Genomic DNA, 20,034 nt, shown 5'->3' with positions numbered 1-20,034 from the left:
CCACTGCAGTCCTCACTTACCAGCCTCTTTGATCGGGACACTTCTTTGCGAATATCTGCAGCCAAGAATCCATAAATGCCTTCATCTTCCTCTCCTCGCTGCCAAATTCCACTGGACAATAACTACGGAGAAAAAGAAAACTACAATCAGTGGATGTTTAGTGAATATTCAAGATGTAGAATTAGAGAGATCAGACATTTGATACACAAAAGCTACTGCTAACTGATTTTGGGTCACCGGTCAAGCTACATTAAAGACAGAGTATGAATCAAGGTGTCCCTCTGCCAGGTACAGATCAAACTGGACTCTTGATAACGGATGGACAATCCTCATCCAGTCTGGTACATCTATGCATTCTCTTAAAAGTCTACTTGGAAGGGGGGCTCTCCAATCTCGATTAGGTGAAACCACTGCTCACCATTGCTGTAGGCATTTTCGTCTTTGTGCACTGTACTTGCCTTCACACCTATGCTGGGGGTTTTAGACTGAAGGCAACAGGTTTAAAACCACAGCCTCTCCCTTGAGGCATATACTCTACTGGGTACAACGTTTAGTCTTTTGGAGGAATGCACCTAGCCATCACACTTCCAAAATCCCTCTCACTCTTAATTTAATCCCATCACAAAGCTGGTCACCAGCTTCTCATAGGTGATGAATTGCTGATTTTTCTAGATTCACAAGCTCAAATTCTGGAAGCAATATCCCAGTTCAGACCTCCAGAACTGTGCAAAAAAGCTGAAGCGGCTAGAATTGGACAACAGCACAGATTAAGTCTTTGAAACTCCATATTAGCCCTTCGAAGTGGTCTGCAGCCCAGTTAAGGCCTTCAGAAGAGAAAAACAGATGAGCTACTGAATGAGGTAATGCCCACGAATCCTCCTGAACTGGGGCATACCCTAGCAGCAGCCTCCGATTGGACACAATACAACCAATTTGAGTTCCAGAATGGGAAAGCACCACAGGACTTCAGAACATCACACTGCTCCCAGATAAGGCATCACCAGTGAGGGTGCTTGTGACAGTACAACCTCCCCTCTACTCCTATTAAACCTATACATATCACCAGTCTTGATCTACCACATCATAGCACAAAAATGTAATATAATAAAAAAAGGTACAAATGTGAATTGTTGAAGATTTACAGCTCAATGCCCACAGAAAGAAAGTCATTAAAATGAAAAGGCACAATTTAATTTGCTTCTCTTCTGACAACTACTTGTAATTCACATTGTTCAGCTATATTACGTTAAAATTCTTATCAGCCTATGCATCTGCAAAGTAAGAACCCCAGTTTTTCTGAGAGCCCTAATGACAGGTCAGAGCCTCATCTCAGTAGATGCTCTCTATTAAAGACATGCCTGTCGTAACGACGAGTGATCCTTGTCTGGAACTAGGGGGCTGGCATCAAACGCTGGAGGAGTGTGAAGATAGCCCCAATACCATTGATCTTAAATTATTTAAGAGATACTCCCCTTACTCGGGTCTCAAATTGTCATCTAAGGACCATGGTACATTTTTAGGGTTCGTTTTTGATTACTCAGCTACCTCATATCTATTGTTACTATAAAGTTGTACACTCAAAGAGAATACATGTCTTATAAAGTATATTTTTCACTTGATGGCATTTTTTTTCCCCTTTCAAGTACCACCCATGATACATTCAATTGGCGTGCCAAAAACAAAGTTTGAACCATTTATATAAATCCTTCTACGCACCACACGATAAAAAAACATACATACGGAATACCAAGACATTACATAAACGCATCACATTTATCTTTCTGTGCCATATCAGGTCACAAGTGCATATTGTGAGGGGGTGTCCTATGGAGGAACCCTAAGGCGGTTGCATGTTTTTACATTTTACGGTGCATGTTTTGACCCTCGGTGATGTCCTCCAAACAGTACTGCACAGCCCTTCTGTGGTCAGAGGTCATTTACGTGGGCCTAGAGGCATCAATACTCTCTTCACCCATTTGGCAAGTTAATTCTTTCTTTCTGGATTGTAGAACGACTCCCGGTCACTTAGATTTATAGACTTTAAACTTTCTTGTGGGACCTGTGGTCTTCTTTAGGGCTGGTGGAATATTGTACAGGACACGTTCAGAGAAGGAAAATGTCAGTAGTTGTACTGCCCCTCCACTTGAGTGAGTGGTCTGGGCCCAGCACAGAGCCTTCTGCGTGAAGTCACTTGAAGTGTTCAATTACTGTAGGTATTCCAGGATGTGCGTATTTGTCAGACAGGAGTCCATCTGCGGATGGACTCCTGGTACGGCCCTGCCGGAGGACCCACTTGTGTAAGTGGGTAGGACCCTACATTAAGAATTTGGATTCCAGACCTTGCTTTTGTACAACTTCAACAGGGCAAAAACACAATTGTTAAGCACATAAGGAAGTCCAAATGTTGCGCTTTTTCTCAACTGTTAAACAGTACTGACGTCTATACAATAAGGGAGTTCATTAAAGAGCAAACACTGTAAAATGTAATATTACACAATGGGGACAAAGGAAGGGAATTAATTACGATGCTTAGTTTGCTGAAAGTAGGGCTGGAGTTTACTCTCAGGCAAATTGGGACACGCAAGGCGAGCAAGACCAGTACACCTGTCAAGGAGAGCTCCAGGATAAGTTTCACAATGATTACTGCTATTCGTTCCAACGTGTCTTGTAAGGAAAATGCTACTTACCAGTATGCATCTGTTCTTGGCATGTAAAGCTGCGGAATTCATACTGTAGCATAGATCGCCATCTGGTGTTGGGCTTGGATGCTTGCACCTTGTTGTCTTGGAAGAAGTCTTTTGTAGTCACGAGATAGGGGACTCCTCCCTTGGATGATAGTGCGCATGGGCATCAACTCCATCCTCAGATTGTTTTTCGCCATGATGGTAAATGATGGAGTCAGTAAGAAGTAGAAGAGATGTCCATATGAATGTATCTAATCAAGATAACACTGGAACAGATACAGGCTCCGGGGAGGCGGGTGGGCATATGAATCTCCGCAGCTCTACATGCCAAGAACAGATGCATACTGGTAAGTAGCATTTTCCGTTCGATGCATATGAGCTGTGGAATTCATACTGTAGCATAGACTGCATAGCAGTGTCTCCCCTAGCGGTGGTTGCCTGTATCAGTTGTAGAGGTGTGAAAAAGTGTCTTAAGAACAGCCTGGCCTACAAAAGCCGGTTGCTTCGCCTGCACATCTACACAATAGTGTTTAGTGAAGGTGTGTGTTGTAGACCATGTTGCTGCCGGACAAATGTCTTCTAGGGGAATGTTCCCTAAGAATGCCATGGAAGCCCCTAGTTTGCGAGTTGAATGCGCTCTTGGGTGAATTGTTAGCCTACGTTTTGCTTTCTGGTAACATATTTGAATGCATTTTACTATACACCTTGCAATTCCAGCTTTGAAGATGGGATTGCCTTTATGAGGAAGCTACAAAAAGTGGTTTTGTTTTTCTAAAGGCTTTAGTCCTGTCTATGTAATAAAGTAAAGCTCTTTTGACGTCCAGTGTGTGAAGAGCTCTTTCTGCTACCGAATCAGGGTTTTGGAAAAATACTTGTAACTCTACTGATTGGTTAAGATGGAAGGCAGAGATTACTTTTGGAAGGAATTTTGGATTTGTCCTGAGAACCACTTTGTTACGATGTATTTGTAAGAATGGTTCTTGTATGGTTAAAGCCTGGATCGCAATACTCTTCTGAGAGGTGATTGCGACAAGGAAGGCTACCTTCCATTTAAGGAATTGTAATTTACAGTTATGTAAAGACTCAAATGGGGGACCCATGAGTCTAGTAAGAACAATGTTAAGGTTCGACACTGGAGAGGGTGGTAGTCTGGGTGGAATTCATTTTTAAGGCCTTCCATAAAGGCTTTGATACAGGGTACCCTAAACAATGACAAATGTTGATAGTTTTGTAGGTAGGCTGCAAGGGCAGCCAGATGTAATCTGATTGATGAGTATGCCAGATTGCATCTTTGTAAATTTAGCAAACAGCAGATAACGTTCTGAATTGAAGCATCTAATGGATCTATTGTGTTGTTGCAGTAAATGACAAATCTTTTCCATTTAGCTGCATAGCAAGCTCTAGTAGTGGGGCGTCTGGCTTCCTTAATATTCATACATTCGGGGGTAGGTTAAGGTAGCTGAACTCTAGGACTTCAGGAGCCAGATTGCTAGATTCAGCTGTGCTGGATCTGGGTGCCTTATCTCTCCATGGTTCTGTGTGAGCAGTCTTGGGAAGAGACGTAGCTTCTGGTGTGGAACTACCGAGAGTTCGAGGAGTGTTGTGTACCATGGTTGCCGTGCCCATGTGGGGGCAACTAGGATCATTTTGAGACCGTTGCTTGAGCTTGCGTACTACTAACGGAATGAGTGGGAGTGACGGAATGAGTGGGAGTGGCGGAAAAGCGTATGCCAATCTGCCTGACCAGTTCATCCATATCGCATTACCCTTGGACAACAGGTGTGGGAACCTGGTGGCGAAGGTTGGGCATTTTGCGTTTGCGGCGAACAGTTCGATGTCTGGTTGCCCCACATTTGGAAGAAAGGTTCGAGAACTTGCGGATGAAGTTCCCATCCGTGTATCTCTCGAGTCAGCCGACTTAACAGATCCACTATCTGATTGTTCACCCCTGGAAGATGTTCTGCTAGCAGATATGTTTAGTGGAATGGCCCATCTCCATATATTTTGCGCTAGGAGACAGTTTCAAAGAAAGCGTTCCTCCTTGTTTTTGTATACAAAACATCGCTGTCCTATTGTCTGTGCGGACTAGGACAGTTTTGTTGAGAAGATGTGTTTGGAATGATTTTAACGCTAGAAATATTACTAGTAATTCTAGATGATTGATGTGGAGCGATTTTTGTTGAGTCGTCCACTTGCCTTAAATTGTATGGTGTATGAGATGGGCTATCCAGCCGGAGAGGGATTCGTCTGCTGTTGTATTGTATTGTATTGTATTGTAATTTGTAAAGCGCGGTTGCTGCCCAATGGGCGTCCAAGCGCTAAGGCAAAAAACAGAACTGATGAGTGGTGGAGACGAGCTTAGGTGGATCTAGCAAACAAGTAAGTTTTCAGCTGCTTTCGAAATGAGAATAGGTTGGGATTGGACCTGATATGTAGCGGGAGTGAATTCCACATCTTCGCGGCGTTTAAGGAAAACATCCTTCCTCCGGTCCTGGCTCTCCGCACTCTTGGGACTACGGCTAGGAAGGCTTCCGTAGATCGGAGGTTTCTGTTGGGATGGTATTGAGTAACCATTTTGTTAAGGATCCTTGGACCAGACCCCCAGAAAGCTCGATGGGCAATGCATAGTGCCTTAAATGCCACTCTCTGCTTTACTGGGAGCCAGTGTAGGGCGGCCAGGGCAGGTGTTGCAGGCTGCGTCTTCGGGATCTGCAGCAACGTGCGGGCTGCGCAGTTTTGGACGACCTGTAGTTTTCGCAAGGACAGCTCTGGGGCCCCCACATACAGAGCGTTGTTTGAGTCCAGCCGAGACTGGATCAGGCCCTGCACTGCCACTTGTTTTGCTTCCATTGGGAGGAGGGGGAGAACCTTCCTTAGTGTTCTGAGTAACCCAAAACAGATAGCGGAAAGTTTAGTAGCCTGGGTGGAGAAGGAGAGGTTTTTATCCAGCCATACTCCCAGGCTTTTTACACTCTCTTTTGGGATAGGAGGTGTGCCCAGACAACTAGGCCACATGGAGGGGAGTAAAGTGGGTGAGGCAGTGCCTAGGAGCATGAGCTCCGTTTTATCTCCATTCAACTTTAATGAAGAGCCTGTCATCCACTTTTTTATATCCTCCAGGCAGTTCATCAGGTTTCCTGAGGTGTGGCCGGTCCTTTCCTGCGTCAGTGAAACCACTAGCTGGGTATCGTCGGCATATGATACAATTTTAATGCCTGATGGTTCGACGAGCCCAGCCAGTGGTTTCATGTAGACATTGAAGAGCACAGGGCTCAGAGAGGAGCCCTGTGGTACTCCACAGTCTAGGGGTTTTCTGGCTGATGTTATGTCCCCGTCGAAGATCTGGAAGGATCTGTTATGCAGAAATGATTTTAGCCATTTTAGAGCATCGCATCCGATACCGATGTTATACAGACGGTTCAGCAGAGTGGCATGGCTGACCGTGTCGAAGGCTGCACTTAGATCAAGGAGGATCACTGCCACTGATCCCCCTTGATCCAGTATCCTTCGAGACTCTTCGACGGCTGCCAGCAAAGCAGTTTCAGTACCATGTTTTGGCCTGAAGCCTGTCTGGGATGGGTCCAGGAGTGCATGGCTTTCCAAAAATTGTGTCAACTGGGTATTTATATGTTTCTCTAGCACTTTACTTACCCAGGGAAGTAATGAGATTGGACGGTAGCTAGAGTGATCTTCTGGATTGAGGGTGGGTTTCTTTAGCAGAGCCCGTACCATGGCTCTCTTCCACCCAGTTGGTACTGTGCAAGAAGAGATGGATGAATTGAGGAGCTCTAGCACCACTGGAAAAATGGCTTGGCCTGCCTGGAGCAGTATTTCTGGTGGGGCAGGGTCAAGGGGAGACCCGGACTTTACTTGGACTGCCAGTTGTTGTAATGTCTCCAGGTTTAATGGGGAGAAATGATCCAGCGTGGGTTGTCCTTGCAGGGGGGAATTATTCAGGGGGCTTAAGTTAATTGAGTTTTTGGCTGTTACCGGGAAAGCAGAGTAAATCTGCGTGACTTTATTGTAAAAGAAGTCTGCCAGTTCATTGCATTGCTCTAGTGATTTCGGGACTGGGGGAGCAGTATTGACAGTAATGCATTTTTTAACCAGATGGAAGATCTCCTTGGGTTTTGATTTTGCTGCCATTATTTGGTCTGCAAAGTAGGCAGACTGAGCTGTTCTCGTCCCCTTTCTATAGGCCTTAATAGCCTCTTTGTAGTGTTTTTTATTTTCTGGCAGGAAATCTATTCTCCAGGCTCTCTCCTTTTTCCTGCAGAGGCGTTTCAAGTCTCTCAGGGAATCTGAGAACCAGGGAGCGGCCTTATGTACTCTCTTGGGAGCGGATTTCCTGAGGGGAAGGACCGTATCTAGTGATTTCCTGATCCAACCCTCATAGTTGTTATTTGCTTGGTTGGGGTTAGTACAGGGAGGTGGACGGGAATCTTCTAGGATAGTTGTCCATGGCTCTATGGAGAGTTTTTTCCAATTCCTCCTAGTTATAGGACGGGGAGGAATTGAGGGAAGTTTGATGGTAGACCAGGTGAATGGGATAAGGAAATGGTCTGTCCATGGGAGGCGAGTGGGTTGCCCGACCGTTAGTCCGGTGCAGTTACTAAAAATTGGGTCGAGCAGGTTTCCCTTTTCATGGGTGGGGGACCTAACCAACTGAATCAACTGCAAAGCTGCCAGGTCCTCTGTTAATTCCCTAGCAACAAGATCTGTGGGGGAGTCAAAATGAAAGTTAAAATCTCCTAGAACTGTATAGTTAGCCGGGGTTAGAAGCCGCTTCGCGATAATATCTGGAAGGGACCTAAGGAACAGTTTTCCTGAATCTGGGGGGCGGTATATCAGGGTACCAGAAAGGGAGCTGTTCGCAGAGAAGTCTATTCTGAATGTAATGCTTTCGCATTCCGGAATAGCTTCGGTCGAAATGCGCCCGCCGTATTTCTCTTTTAAAATAATAGCCAGACCTCCCCCTCTTCCCTTGGTCCGGTCCATTCTATGGATCTGGAACCCAGGGGGAAGGGCGGTGACTATGTCTGGCTCTGAGTGGGGCGTAAGCCATGTCTCCGTCAAGAAGATTGCATCCGGGTTGTGGTTCTCTAGGAGTAGGCATATCTGCATGCTATGCCGGGGAAGGGAACGGCAGTTTAACAGGTACATCTGATAATCCTGTGGCGTGGCTGGTGCCTCGCTGGTGTCAAAGGAATGTTTGCAGCCAGGGCATTGAATAGGGAGGTCGTCTGGAGGAAAGGAGTGCGGGCATTGCGCCATAATAGGAGGTCTTATCTTTTTTATGGCGGCTGAGCTGTATGTCCTGACCTGGATGGTATGGGGGGCAGGGGTTGTGGCCCCTGGCCCCGTCAGGTCGCGGACGGGCGCAGGCGGGCTTGCCTTTGGCGCGGCTTCGGCGCACCGCCGGCGCGCCCGCTGCGCCCGTCCGCTGCGCCTCCGGAAACAGCACATTCTTAAATGGGGAAAGGGGGGGGGCGTGGCCTAACTCGGTGGGCGTGTCCCTGTGTTTTCACGGCGGCTGTCCTCAACCCTCCTCAGCGCCTAGCTCAGCTGCGCGAGGGGTTGATTGTCAGGGGGCAGTGGTTAGGCGTTTGGGGAATACAGTTAATAACACACTCAACAGTTTTTAAAAGCAATCTTTAAAATGAAGAGTCAGCAGTATTCACACACACAATAGTTAAAAAGTCTTAAAAATTGCGTTTCCCTGCTCTCGGCTTCCGCCTCAAGAGCTCTGTCTTTTATCAAGCGCTGACAGGAGAGCGCGCGCTTTTATAGCGAGAGTAGCGGGGGGCGTGGCCTAACTCGGTGGGCGTGTCCCTGTGTTTTCACGGCGGCTGTCCTCAACCCTCCTCAGCGCCTAGCTCAGCTGCGCGAGGGGTTGATTGTCAGGGGGCAGTGGTTAGGCGTTTGGGGAATACAGTTAATAACACACAACAGTTTTTAAAAGCAATCTTTAAAATGAAGAGTCAGCAGTATTCACACACACAATAGTTAAAAAGTCTTAAAAATTGCGTTTCCCTGCTCTCGGCTTCCGCCTCAAGAGCTCTGTCTTTTATCAAGCGCTGACAGGAGAGCGCGCGCTTTTATAGCGAGAGTAGCGGGGGGCGTGGCCTAACTCGGTGGGCGTGTCCCTGTGTTTTCACGGCAGCTGTCCTCAACCCTCCTCAGCGCCTAGTTCAGCTGCGCGAGGGGTTGATTGTCAGGGGGCAGTGGTTAGGCGTTTGGGGAATACAGTTAATAACACACTCAACAGTTAGCACTGTTAGCACGATCTGTGGAACCGGCTCTAGGAACGGCCGCCCCCTGGAAAGGTTTTGTGCTCCATCACTGCAGAGCGATGTGTGCGGCTGTCTACCAACACCAGATCTGTAAGCGGACCTTGAGCTTGGTTCCATTGACGTGCTAAGCATTCCTGTAATGGACGCATTTGAAGTCTTGCGTGAGATACAATGAAGATGCCATCATTCCTATGAGTTGCATGAACACCCTCGCTGGGAGGGAATGCTGTGGCTGAAATTTGGTGATGAGGATTTGTATACTGACTATCCTGGCTGGATTGGGATATGCCAGAGCTTTGAAGCTATCTATTGTGGCCCCTAGATACGGACGTGTGTGGGAGGGCTGAAGATGTGACCTGGTGTAGTTTACTGTGAACCCCAAGTTGTGTAGTAGCTGGATAGTTTGAGGAGTGTGATGAACACACTGGTTGTATGACTTGGCTTGTATCAGCCAGTCGTTGAGGTATGGAAAGACATGGATTTGCTACTACTGCAAGGCACTTTGTGAACACTCTGGGTGCTGTGGTCACCCCGAATGGAGGGACTTTGAACTGATTGTGTTGTCCGTCTAACATGAATCTTACGTATTTCCTGTGAGCCAGGTGTGTGGGAATATGGAAGTAGGCGTCCTTGAGATTAGTGTGGCAAGGAAGTCACCCTGTTGAAGTAGTGGCAGGACCTGTTGAAGTGTGATCATGTGAAAATGATCTCACTGTATGTAGAGATTGAGATGTCTGAAGTAGATGGATGTATGACGTTACAACGCATGCTATTACAACGCTTACCTTTACAACGCATTTTTTACAACGCTAGTACTACTACAACGCATTACTTTACAACGAATTCTCTTACAACGCCAAACCTATTTAAATACTGAAAAGAGCTGTTACAACGAAGTATATTACAACGCATACCATTACAACGCGTTTTTTTTTTTTTTTTAATTAAAAGTACAATAAAATCTGGCACGGGATGCAGGGAAATTAGGGGTTTTAGGGTGGGGAAGTGTATTAAAACGTGGAGAAGAACTGTACGTAAATCGTCTGAAACGCATTACCAAATTAATACTCGGGTATTAAAATTAATACTCGAGTATTAAAATTAATACTCAAAATTCCCCAAAAAAATCCGTTTTCACACATTACTAAGCTTTTAAAAAATAACGAAACAATAAATAACATAACAAACACATTTTTAACATGATTAGATCGCAAAGTAAGTAAACCAACTGAAACATAACACACATACACATAGGCGCCATTTTACCCATCTCACTTGTAAAACTTGTCCTACCACAGTTTCTATGCAAACAATACCAAAAGACATGTTCCAAAATGGATGCCAAAACGGAGCAAATGAATGAAAACAATATTTGTTAAAAAGCATTTTTAAATTATCATTTTCCACAGTAAAACAAAGCATTAAAAAAAACACATCGAACGCAGTTTTTTAAAAAATTAATAGTGACACAGAGTAAAACTTATAAATACAAGGGAGACACCATTTTGCACTCAGTTGATTATCAACTAGCAGAGAGCAGACGTAATAAGCTGACCCTCTGTCACCTGCACTGCGACCTCCTCAGAGAGAGCACAGAATTCACTCGTGAAAGCATAACAGCAGAACTACTAGTAAGTTATTAATATATTTCTAAACGTTAGTTTTTAGAAAAATATATTTTCATAACCCACAAAAAATATAATTTTAATTAATAATAAAAACTTTACAAATGTAATGTTTCCAATATATTATCAACAAAATTAAACTCAAAATTAAAACAAGTTTTTTATTTTCCACAACCAGAAAATCGGAAGATTTTGACATTCCACAATAGCTGCACCTATTTTGGCATCCTCACCACGTTAACGATTGACAAACTCAATTGTTCAGGTAAATGTTATTTATGTGTAATGGTTTTACTTGTAAAATTTATTTTTAAAAATTTCCGAAAGTCATGTTTGGCAAAGGTGTTTTTTTTTTATTACTCAATCTCACCACATAATAAACGAAAAATTACCATGATGCTGGAGTAACAATTTCTAATAAGACTTCAGTTAGTTACCACATCTGCAAAAGCGTTTCATATTACTAGGGCAAATATTTGTATTCTAAGTCCATGAATGTTCTGCATTTTACTAATTTCGTAATAGTTTCAAAATTTCCTGTTATGTTTTAGTTGAAAAATGCATCAAATGTGTAGTATGTTTACTCTCACCAATTGTTACTCATACTCCTTTTTCATATTACAAAAGTGTTTTTTTTTTTTTTTTCTAACCAACGTTGACAAAGGAACAAATATTTTTTTTTTTTTTTTCCACCAGTGAACATCTTTTCCCCCAAAAAATTTCAACCTCCTACAAGCATCAGGTTAAAGGGACGATAACAAAAAAACCACTGGAAAAGGTATGTAACCTTTTCCATTTTTTTAATACTATACATTATTAATCATTCCTTTTGCAATTATTCCTCCTCTAACGGACCTAATTTGAAAACTAATGGATAGTTTAGAGAAACAATATACTATTTCTACTCTAGGAAGGAGCAACATTAGGGATATTTCTGTGTAGTGTAGGGATACATATCTCTATTTCTACTGCAGTAAGGTGCATTGATTAGGACAGTGTCATGTAGTACTAGTTATATTGTATGTCAGTATAATTTTAAAGATACTCAGTTTCAACATTTGTAACCACCGTTAATTATTGTTTTTTCCTCTTTTTTTTTTCCCAAAGAAAACAACTTTAAATCACAACTAAAATCTTGAGCCAACAAAGGAAATCATCTTCAGCCACCTCATCCAGAAAAGCGAGTTCTACGAAACAAGGTATATATTTTCAGCACGGATTCTGAACCTTAAAAATACTACACTAACTATCGCATTGCTAAAGTTTTCCAAAAAAAATCAATGCAGTTATGATTACATTTCCCCATTTCAGAATTATATTTCATGTCTAAAGGATGGTTTAGCATTACGGAAATTGTTATGTGCTGCAACTTATATCACATGTGCGATTTTTAAAGGAAATTTTAAAAAAACACATTTCTCAACATCGTTCTGTTTCCAAATTTTTATCTTTTTTCACTTTTCCAGACATTTATTTATCGATTCCACAACAAATCACCTTGTAAGTGTCTACACAAGCCTACACACCAATACCACTGAACAAGAGTCAGCCAGAAAAGCAATTTCGAAAGAAAAAGGTAATTTCAAGCAACATTGTAAGGTGCAGCAGATTTTAAAATGTACCATGCTTTAGAGGTAACAATTAACTATTCAAAATCCAGGAAGGTGCAGCAGTAGGGAAAGTGTTGGATAGGGTAGGGGTATCAATTTACTATTCTAACTCCAGGAAGGTGCAGCAGTAGAGAAAGTGTTGGATAGTGTAGGGGTATCAATTTACTATTCTAACTCCAGGAAGGTGCATCAGTAGGGAAAGTGTTGGATAGTGTAGGGGTATCAATTTACTATTCTAACTCCAGGAAGGTGCATCAGTAGGGAAAGTGTTGGATAGTGTAGGGGTATCAATTTACTATTCTAACTCCAGGAAGGTGCAGCAGTAGGGAAAGTGTTGGATAGTGTAGGGGTATCAATTTACTATTCTAACTCCAGGAAGGTGCATCACTAGGGAAAGTGTTGGATAGTGTAGGGGTAACAATTTACTATTCTAACTCCAGGAAGGTGAATCAGTAGGGAAAGTGTTGGATAGTGTAGGGGTATCAATTTACTATTCTAACTCCAGGAAGGTGCATCAGTAGGGAAAGTGTTGGATAGTGTAGGGGTATCAATTTACTATTCTAACTCCAGGAAGGTGCAGCAGTAGGGAAAGTGTTGGATAGTGTAGGGGTATCAATTTACTATTCTAACTCCAGGAAGGTGCATCAGTAGGGAAAGTGTTGGATAGTGTAGGGGTATCAATTTACTATTCTAACTCCAGGAAGGTGCATCAGTAGGGAAAGTGTTGGATAGTGTAGGGGTATCAATTTACTATTCTAACTCCAGGAAGGTGCAGCAGTAGAGAAAGTGTTGGATAGTGTAGGGGTATCAATTTACTATTCTAACTCCAGGAAGGTGAATCAGTAGGGAAAGTGTTGGATAGTGTAGGGGTATCAATTTACTATTCTAACTCCAGGAAGGTGCATCAGTAGGGAAAGTGTTGGATAGTGTAGGGGTATCAATTTACTATTCTAACTCCAGGAAGGTGCAGCAGTAGGGAAAGTGTTGGATAGTGTAGGTGTATCAATTTACTATTCTAACTCCAGGAAGGTGCATCAGTAGGGAAAGTGTTGGATAGTGTAGGGGTATCAATTTACTATTCTAACACCAGGAAGGTGCATCAGTAGGGAAATGTTTTGGATAGTGTAGGGGTATCAATTTACTATTCTAACTCCAGGAAGGTGAATCAGTAGGGAAAGTGTTGGATAGTGTAGGGGTATCAATTTACTATTCTAACTCCAGGAAGGTGCATCAGTAGGGAAAGTGTTGGATAGTGTAGGGGTATCAATTTACTATTCTAACACCAGGAAGGTGCATCAGTAGGGAAATGTTTTGGATAGTGTAGGGGTATCAATTTACTATTCTAACTCCAGGAAGGTGAATCAGTAGGGAAAGTGTTGGATAGTGTAGGGGTATCAATTTACTATTCTAACTCCAGGAAGGTGCAGCAGTAGGGAAAGTGTTGGATAGTGTAGGGGTATCAATTTACTATTCTAACTCCAGGAAGGTGCATCAGTAGGGAAAGTGTTGGATAGTGTAGGGGTATCAATTTACTATTCTAACTCCAAGAAGGTGCATCAGTAGGGAAAATGTTGGAAAGTGTAGGGGTATCAATTTACTATTCTAACTCCAGGAAGGTGCAGCAGTAGGGAAAGTGTTGGATAGTGTAGGGGTATCAATTTACTATTCTAACTCCAGGAAGGTGCATCACTAGGGAAAGTGTTGGATAGTGTAGGGGTAACAATTTACTATTCTTACTCCATGAAGGTGCATCAGTAGCCAAAATAATGGATAGAGTAAAAGTTATGTTGTTAAAAAATCGTAAATTATATCATGCTAATTTTTTTAACTTTTCTCATTTTTTCAGATAATGTCTAGCCTTGGAGCAGCCAACTACCTTAAATCCAGGAAGGGCAAAAATTTGTTAAACCATGGTGGATACATATATAGTAAGGAAAGAATAAGTTTAACTAGAAATCATTGGAGGTGCGTGCAATACTACACTACCCATTGCAGTGGCAGAGCGGTTACTGTTGATAATTTGGTTGTGAAAACCACTGAACATAACCACTCTGCCTCTGCAATGGATGTAGAAATCAGAGAGACAATAAATGAGATGAAAGCAATTGCAAGCACCTCCAATGATTCTACAGGATCTATTTTAAGGGAGGTTGCACAGCATGTCCCCAGTCATGTTGCTAGTAACATGCCTATAATACCCAATTTGAGAAGAATTATTCAGAGACAAAAGCAGGCAAGTAATATTCAATTGTCTACACCACATACATTCTCTGACATTAGAATTCCTCATGATCTTTCTATTTCTTTTTCTGATGAACCTTTCCTTCTGCATGACAACGAAAACCCTCAGAAACGTATTCTAATTTTTAGTACCCCACGTAACCTTGCTAAGTTAGAAAGTAGTGAAATTTGGATGATGGATGGGACGTTTAAAAGTACACCCCATCCTTTCACTCAAATTTACACTATACATGCTAAAATTAACAATAGTGTAATTCCCTTAGTGTATAGTTTGCTACCTGATAAGACTTCTGCAACATACACTGAACTTTTATCAGTGATTAAAAGCAAAACATCTGCAAGTCCTCGAAAAATAATTATTGATTTCGAATTGAGCATGATCAATGTGATCACTAAAACGTACACGGATACCCAATTTCAGGGATGTTTCTTCCATTTTTCGCAGGCATTTTGGCGTAAACTACAGAAAACATCCCTAGTTGCAGAATATTCTCGGGATAGCAAACTACAGTTTGAACTTAAAAAATTAACTGCACTTTGTTTTGTTCCTCCCGATAGTGTGGACGAGTACTACACTGCAATTATAGAATCTGTTTATTATACGAGTAACGAGGAAAAATTGGCACCCATTCTAAATTATTTTGAGGACACATGGATTGGACACCTAAGCAGATCGGGTCGCAGGAGGAAGCCACGATTCCATGTGGAGTGGTGGAACTGCTACACGAGTTGTTTAGAGGGAGAGGCCAAAACAAACAATGCCATTGAGGGGTGGCATAACTCCTTCAATCATACAATTGGAAAACCACATCCTAACTTCTACTCATTTTTGGAAACTTTGAAGAAGGAGCAAAGTTTCCAAGAAATGAGAATAGCACAAACACTCGCAGGTAGTCTAAACCCACGAGTAACAGTCAAAACAAGGGAAATGTCTGAGAGACTATTGGCAATTCTGCAACAGTTTTCGTTGTGTGTGGCTATAGACTACCTGGAAAATCTTTCTAACATTCTTTCTTTTTAAAACAATGAATGTAATTACTTTCCTGCTTTGTTTTAAATTATAGTAATTTTTAAAATTCAATTGGCATACAAATTTTTTTTTTCTAAAAATTTTTTCAAACAAACAAGTCGGGTTTTTTTTATTATTTAAAACAAATCTTTATTTCCACCAAAATAAACCAATTAGTACAAATTAACTGTTCCATCGAATTTGAACCACTTTTCATTATCGGAACTCCATTTTTCAAATTACCGAAAAAATCCAATTTAAATACCGTCAAAACCAATCACCAAATTTCAAACAGATGTATAATATACAAATCAAACCATATTCCGAAATGCACTTTGCAGCTGAATCATCATTTGTATTTCAATTTTTCATTTACAAAATTTACAAGTACGCTCAATTTTTGAACTTAGAAATGAAGATCGACAGTACGTTTTTTACTTCGTAAATAAACAAATCAACTGTCTGAAAAGTAACTTTTAATTTTGTAAGAGTTACATACTTTTTTTAAATAACTAACTTACTTTAAGCGACCCGACATAGTCATGTATTAATGACATTAATGTGGACATGTTTAACAACATTTAAGACATCTATTAGTTTTCCAGCAACCTCCCCTTATTCTTTCCTTACTATATATGTATCCCTTTTAAAAGTTTAATCTATAATATCAACTGAAAACATTTCCTACCTGGACGCAGATCAGCTTCCTGCTGCTTCCTCCTCCGATGCTCTGCAAAATGGCGCATTACGTCGACGCTCACGTCCTTACGTCATCGCGTGCATCTCAATTTATGGCGGACTACTTTTTTAAATTCTACTGTAAATAAATGTTAATATATGTAAATAAAATATATATATTTTGTAATAAAAATCAAACTTACTTTGAAAAATTTATGAAAAATATGCTTATTTTTTTCATGAGTTTTAAAACAAATAAAAATGTGAAATCAAAAATTGTTTACTGTCATTATTTTAAATTAATTTTTTTTAACACCAATATTGTAATTAAATAAATGTAAATTAACTAAATATGTTCCTTACCTTGACTCTATTGTCTTTTCCCTTCAAAACTTTCTCTTACTTCACTTTCTGTACCTTCTTTTCTTGTTCCGCGGGTTGTATATTCTAAGGCTGCCAAAATAAATGAAGGACAAAGACGCTCATAGACTACAATGGAAAAGCGTGGGAATTTATTACAAAAAGTAAGTTATAAATGTTTTTTCTAATTTTAAAATTTTATTAATGATAAATTTGTAAATATATTACTCTTTTAATTTTTATAGTATTTTTTTTATTTAAAAAATAAAATTATATTATTTTTATAATAATTAAACCAAAAATACTCTTCCATTACTTTAAAAAAGGGCACTGTCTTTTGGACTTATAAATACTCTAGTCTTTTCATATGTGATAAAAATACTCTAGTATTTTAAATTAGGTACTCACTCATATTTATTTAAATTATAATATTAAATACTCCATTATTTTTTATTAAAAACACATTCAATTTTGAAAAATACTCAACTCTTAAATTTGGTAATTATTAAGTATCAACTTTTAATATTTTAAAAATCTTTTAGTTTTTTAACTATCCAACAAAACATTCCTACTAAACTAAATGGCCAAGTATAAATATTAAAATACTCAAGTATTAATTTAACTGCTATCCAACCAAACATTACTACTAGACAAAATACTCAAGTCTTAATATTTTAATTAACTACTCACTTTTTAAAAATTAAAATTGCTTTATTATAAATAATTAAAATACTCAAGTATTAATTTAACTACTATCCATCCAAACATTTCTACTAGACAAAATACTCTAGTATTAATATTTTGAAAAACAAATAACTTTTGTCAAATTACAAATGCTTTTTTAAAAATAATTAAACAAGAGAAATATTTTTTTAAATGGAAACACAAAGAAAAAAAAATGCGTTGTAATAGTATATGCGTTGTAAAAGTACTTACCATATAACATCTTGCGTTGTAAAGCCATGCATTGTAAATGAATGCGTTGTAAAGGCATTTTCACATAATGCGTTGTAAAGGTATATGCGTTGTAACAGTACTTACCATATAATGGCACGCGTTGTAAAAGCATGCGTTGTAAAAGTTTTTGCGTTGTAAAAAATGCGTTGTAATAGCATAGCGTTGTAAAAGTTGCGTTGTAAAGGTGGTTCCCCGAAGTAGAGTATTGGCGTTAGGGTGCCGTCCGTTTTGGGGGGGGGATTAGGAAATACAGCGAGTACACCCCTGTTCCTTGATGCTGTAAGGGAACTAGTTCTATTGCATGCTTTTGAAGCAGTGAGAGAACTTACTGTTTTAAGAGCGTGAGATGTTCTGTGGCCATTGCACGCTGTTTGGGTGGTATGGTGGGTGGGGTCGCTGTAAGTTTCAGGCAGTAACCATAGTGGATAATTTGTCTTACCCACTGGTCTGTAGTGATGGCATTCCAGACAGGTAGGAACTGTGATAGTTTCCCTCCAGCCGGAGTGGAATGGTTTGGAGGGAGTGGAGGGAAGTGACTGCTTATTAGTGGGGGAGGTGAGAGTGTTGTTGTTACCTCGGCCTCTTCCTTTGTCGTCATTTCCCCTGTATCCACCTCTAAAATGCCCCCTGTTTGGGGATGTTTGTGTGGTTTTTTTTTGTAGGAATAAGCAGTGTCTGCACTGATGTTCTTGGATGCTCCTCTATAGAAGGAGCGTCGAAAGGAAACTCGTGTGGATGGAGATTGTAATGCCCCAATGGATTTAGCAGTCTCCGTGTCCTTTTTCATTTTATCTAAAGCTGTATCTACAACCGGTCCAAAAAGTTGTTCCCGATTGAACAGCTGATTGAGGATAGTTGTTTGTACCTCCTGTTTGAAGCCAGAGATGCGCAAGTGATAATGGACCTAAAGGCGGTGTCTGCTGCATCAAGGGCACACCTGATTGATGCATTAGTTATTAATTTCCCCTCTTTAATCAAATCATTGGCCTTGGTCTTATATTGATCCGGTAAATATTGCAATAGGGTTTCCAGTTGGTCATAGTGAGCCCTATCATACCTAGCAAGTAATGCCTGTGTGTTGGCTATCGGCCAGTGATTAGCTGCTTGGGCAGCAACTCGTTTGCCGGAAGCATCTAATAATTTAGACTCCTTGTCCGGAGGTGGCGCATCACCAGAGGTCAAAGAATTGGCACGTTTTCTAGCGTTCGTAACCACTAGCGAATCTAAAGGGAGTTGACCTTTGGTGTAGGTGGGATCAATGGGAGCGATTTATATTTTTTGTCAATTCTCGGATTGAGAATTCTAGCCCCAACAGGGTCATTGAATATGTTGGGGGCATGTTTAATGACACCTTTTAACATTGGCAGGGTTTGTACAGTCTGTAATGACTGTTCAAATGTGTCTATTAGAAAGTCGTCCTCTGCAGGGTCCGAATGCATTGGAACACCATGGCACTGAGCAGCTCTATTTACAAGCGGACGAAAACCAATATTTTCATCTGGGGAGATGGCTTTGTTGGGTATGCATGGGGATCAGGGAGGTCTGGAGGATCAACTGGGTTCATCATAATCGTCCTGTGGTATGTGTGTCGTCAAGGTCAGTAAAAGGGTCATTGTTGCCTCCGCCATCCCCCAAATCATAATCATCCTGTGGTAGTGGTGAGTTTGGTGGAAGTATTGGAGAATGTGGAGGAGAGACAGGCTTAGTAGGAAGAACAGGAGAAGAGGGTCGTAAAGATGAAGTAGCACGGTCTTTCCTCTTTACAGGCACTGCAGGAATGCCTGGGGAGTCCAATTTCCTCTTCTTGTGTGGAACAGCAGCCACATGTCCTGTTTTGGGGTCTATGTGGAGAGTTTTTTTGTTTCGGATCAATAGGATCTGGTCGAAAAAGTTCTTCCTCTTCGGTGCCGATTTTTTCAGGTCCGAGCGAGGTTTGGATTTCTGCTCCTGAGCCTTGAGAGGTGGTTTTGGGTCCTTCGGCTTCGACGTGGAGGCGGAAATCCTTTTCGGTTCCGAATGTCTCGGTTTCAGACCAGATGTCTTCTTTAGGAGCTGGGGGGGGGGGGGGGGGGGGGGGGGTCGGTGCAGATGGCTCTTTGGGAGTAGGCTGCGCTCCAGTCTTTGGTGCCGATGGTGCCTGTGGGAGACTGAAATGCAGCTTGCTCGGTCCCGAGCCGCTGGAAGGGTTGTCCTTTATCTTCGGAGCCGGGCCCTGGGGCGGGGCTTCTGAAACTTCTTCTTCGGTCGCGACTGGGACCAGCAGGCAAAGTTTTGACCAGGGCCTTCTTTTTTTGAGGTGGGGTTGAGGTAGGGGGCAGTTGTACTCACTCGTTGACCTGGAGCGATGTGGTCGTCTGAGTCAGAGTCATCTGATTCGGACACTATTTCGAGATCCTCAGAAATCTCCTCCTGGACATTGGGCCCTTCAAAGATGTCAACCGGTGCCGGAGCTGCTTGTTGCGCCATAATGTGTCGTCGGGCCCGGCGATCACGGATGGTCTTTTTGGATTGAAAGGAAGCGCAGGCCTGACAATTTCTCGTCGTGCTCGGGCGAGATACACAGATTACAGACCTTGT

At 41.6% G+C, this 20,034-nt stretch overlaps 1 protein-coding gene across 2 annotated transcripts in view; it reads right to left on the bottom strand.

Moving 5' to 3' along the window:
• The window catches only part of G2E3 (G2/M-phase specific E3 ubiquitin protein ligase), a 504,970-nt gene that overhangs the window by 297,127 nt on the left and 187,809 nt on the right, over nt 1–20,034 (bottom strand). The window contains exons 5-7 of one of the 2 annotated variants that reach the window (XM_085627368.1): nt 16,504–16,593; nt 16,151–16,279; nt 21–122 (exon numbers count right to left, since the gene is read on the bottom strand). Coding sequence is in view for 1 of the 2 variants with exons in the window: in XM_085627367.1 (XP_085483493.1) it covers nt 21–122 (102 nt within the window). In the remaining variant the exon portion in view is untranslated. The remainder of the gene's footprint in view (nt 1–20; nt 123–16,150; nt 16,280–16,503; nt 16,594–20,034) is intronic. The other variant, XM_085627367.1, reaches the window with a different exon arrangement.

This window comes from Triturus cristatus, chromosome 9, assembly GCF_964204655.1.
Source record: "Triturus cristatus chromosome 9, aTriCri1.1, whole genome shotgun sequence".
Classification (NCBI taxonomy): Eukaryota; Metazoa; Chordata; class Amphibia; order Caudata; family Salamandridae; genus Triturus; species Triturus cristatus.
The sequence above is the reverse complement of the archived record's forward strand: the minus strand, read 5'-3'. Positions and strand labels throughout refer to the sequence as shown.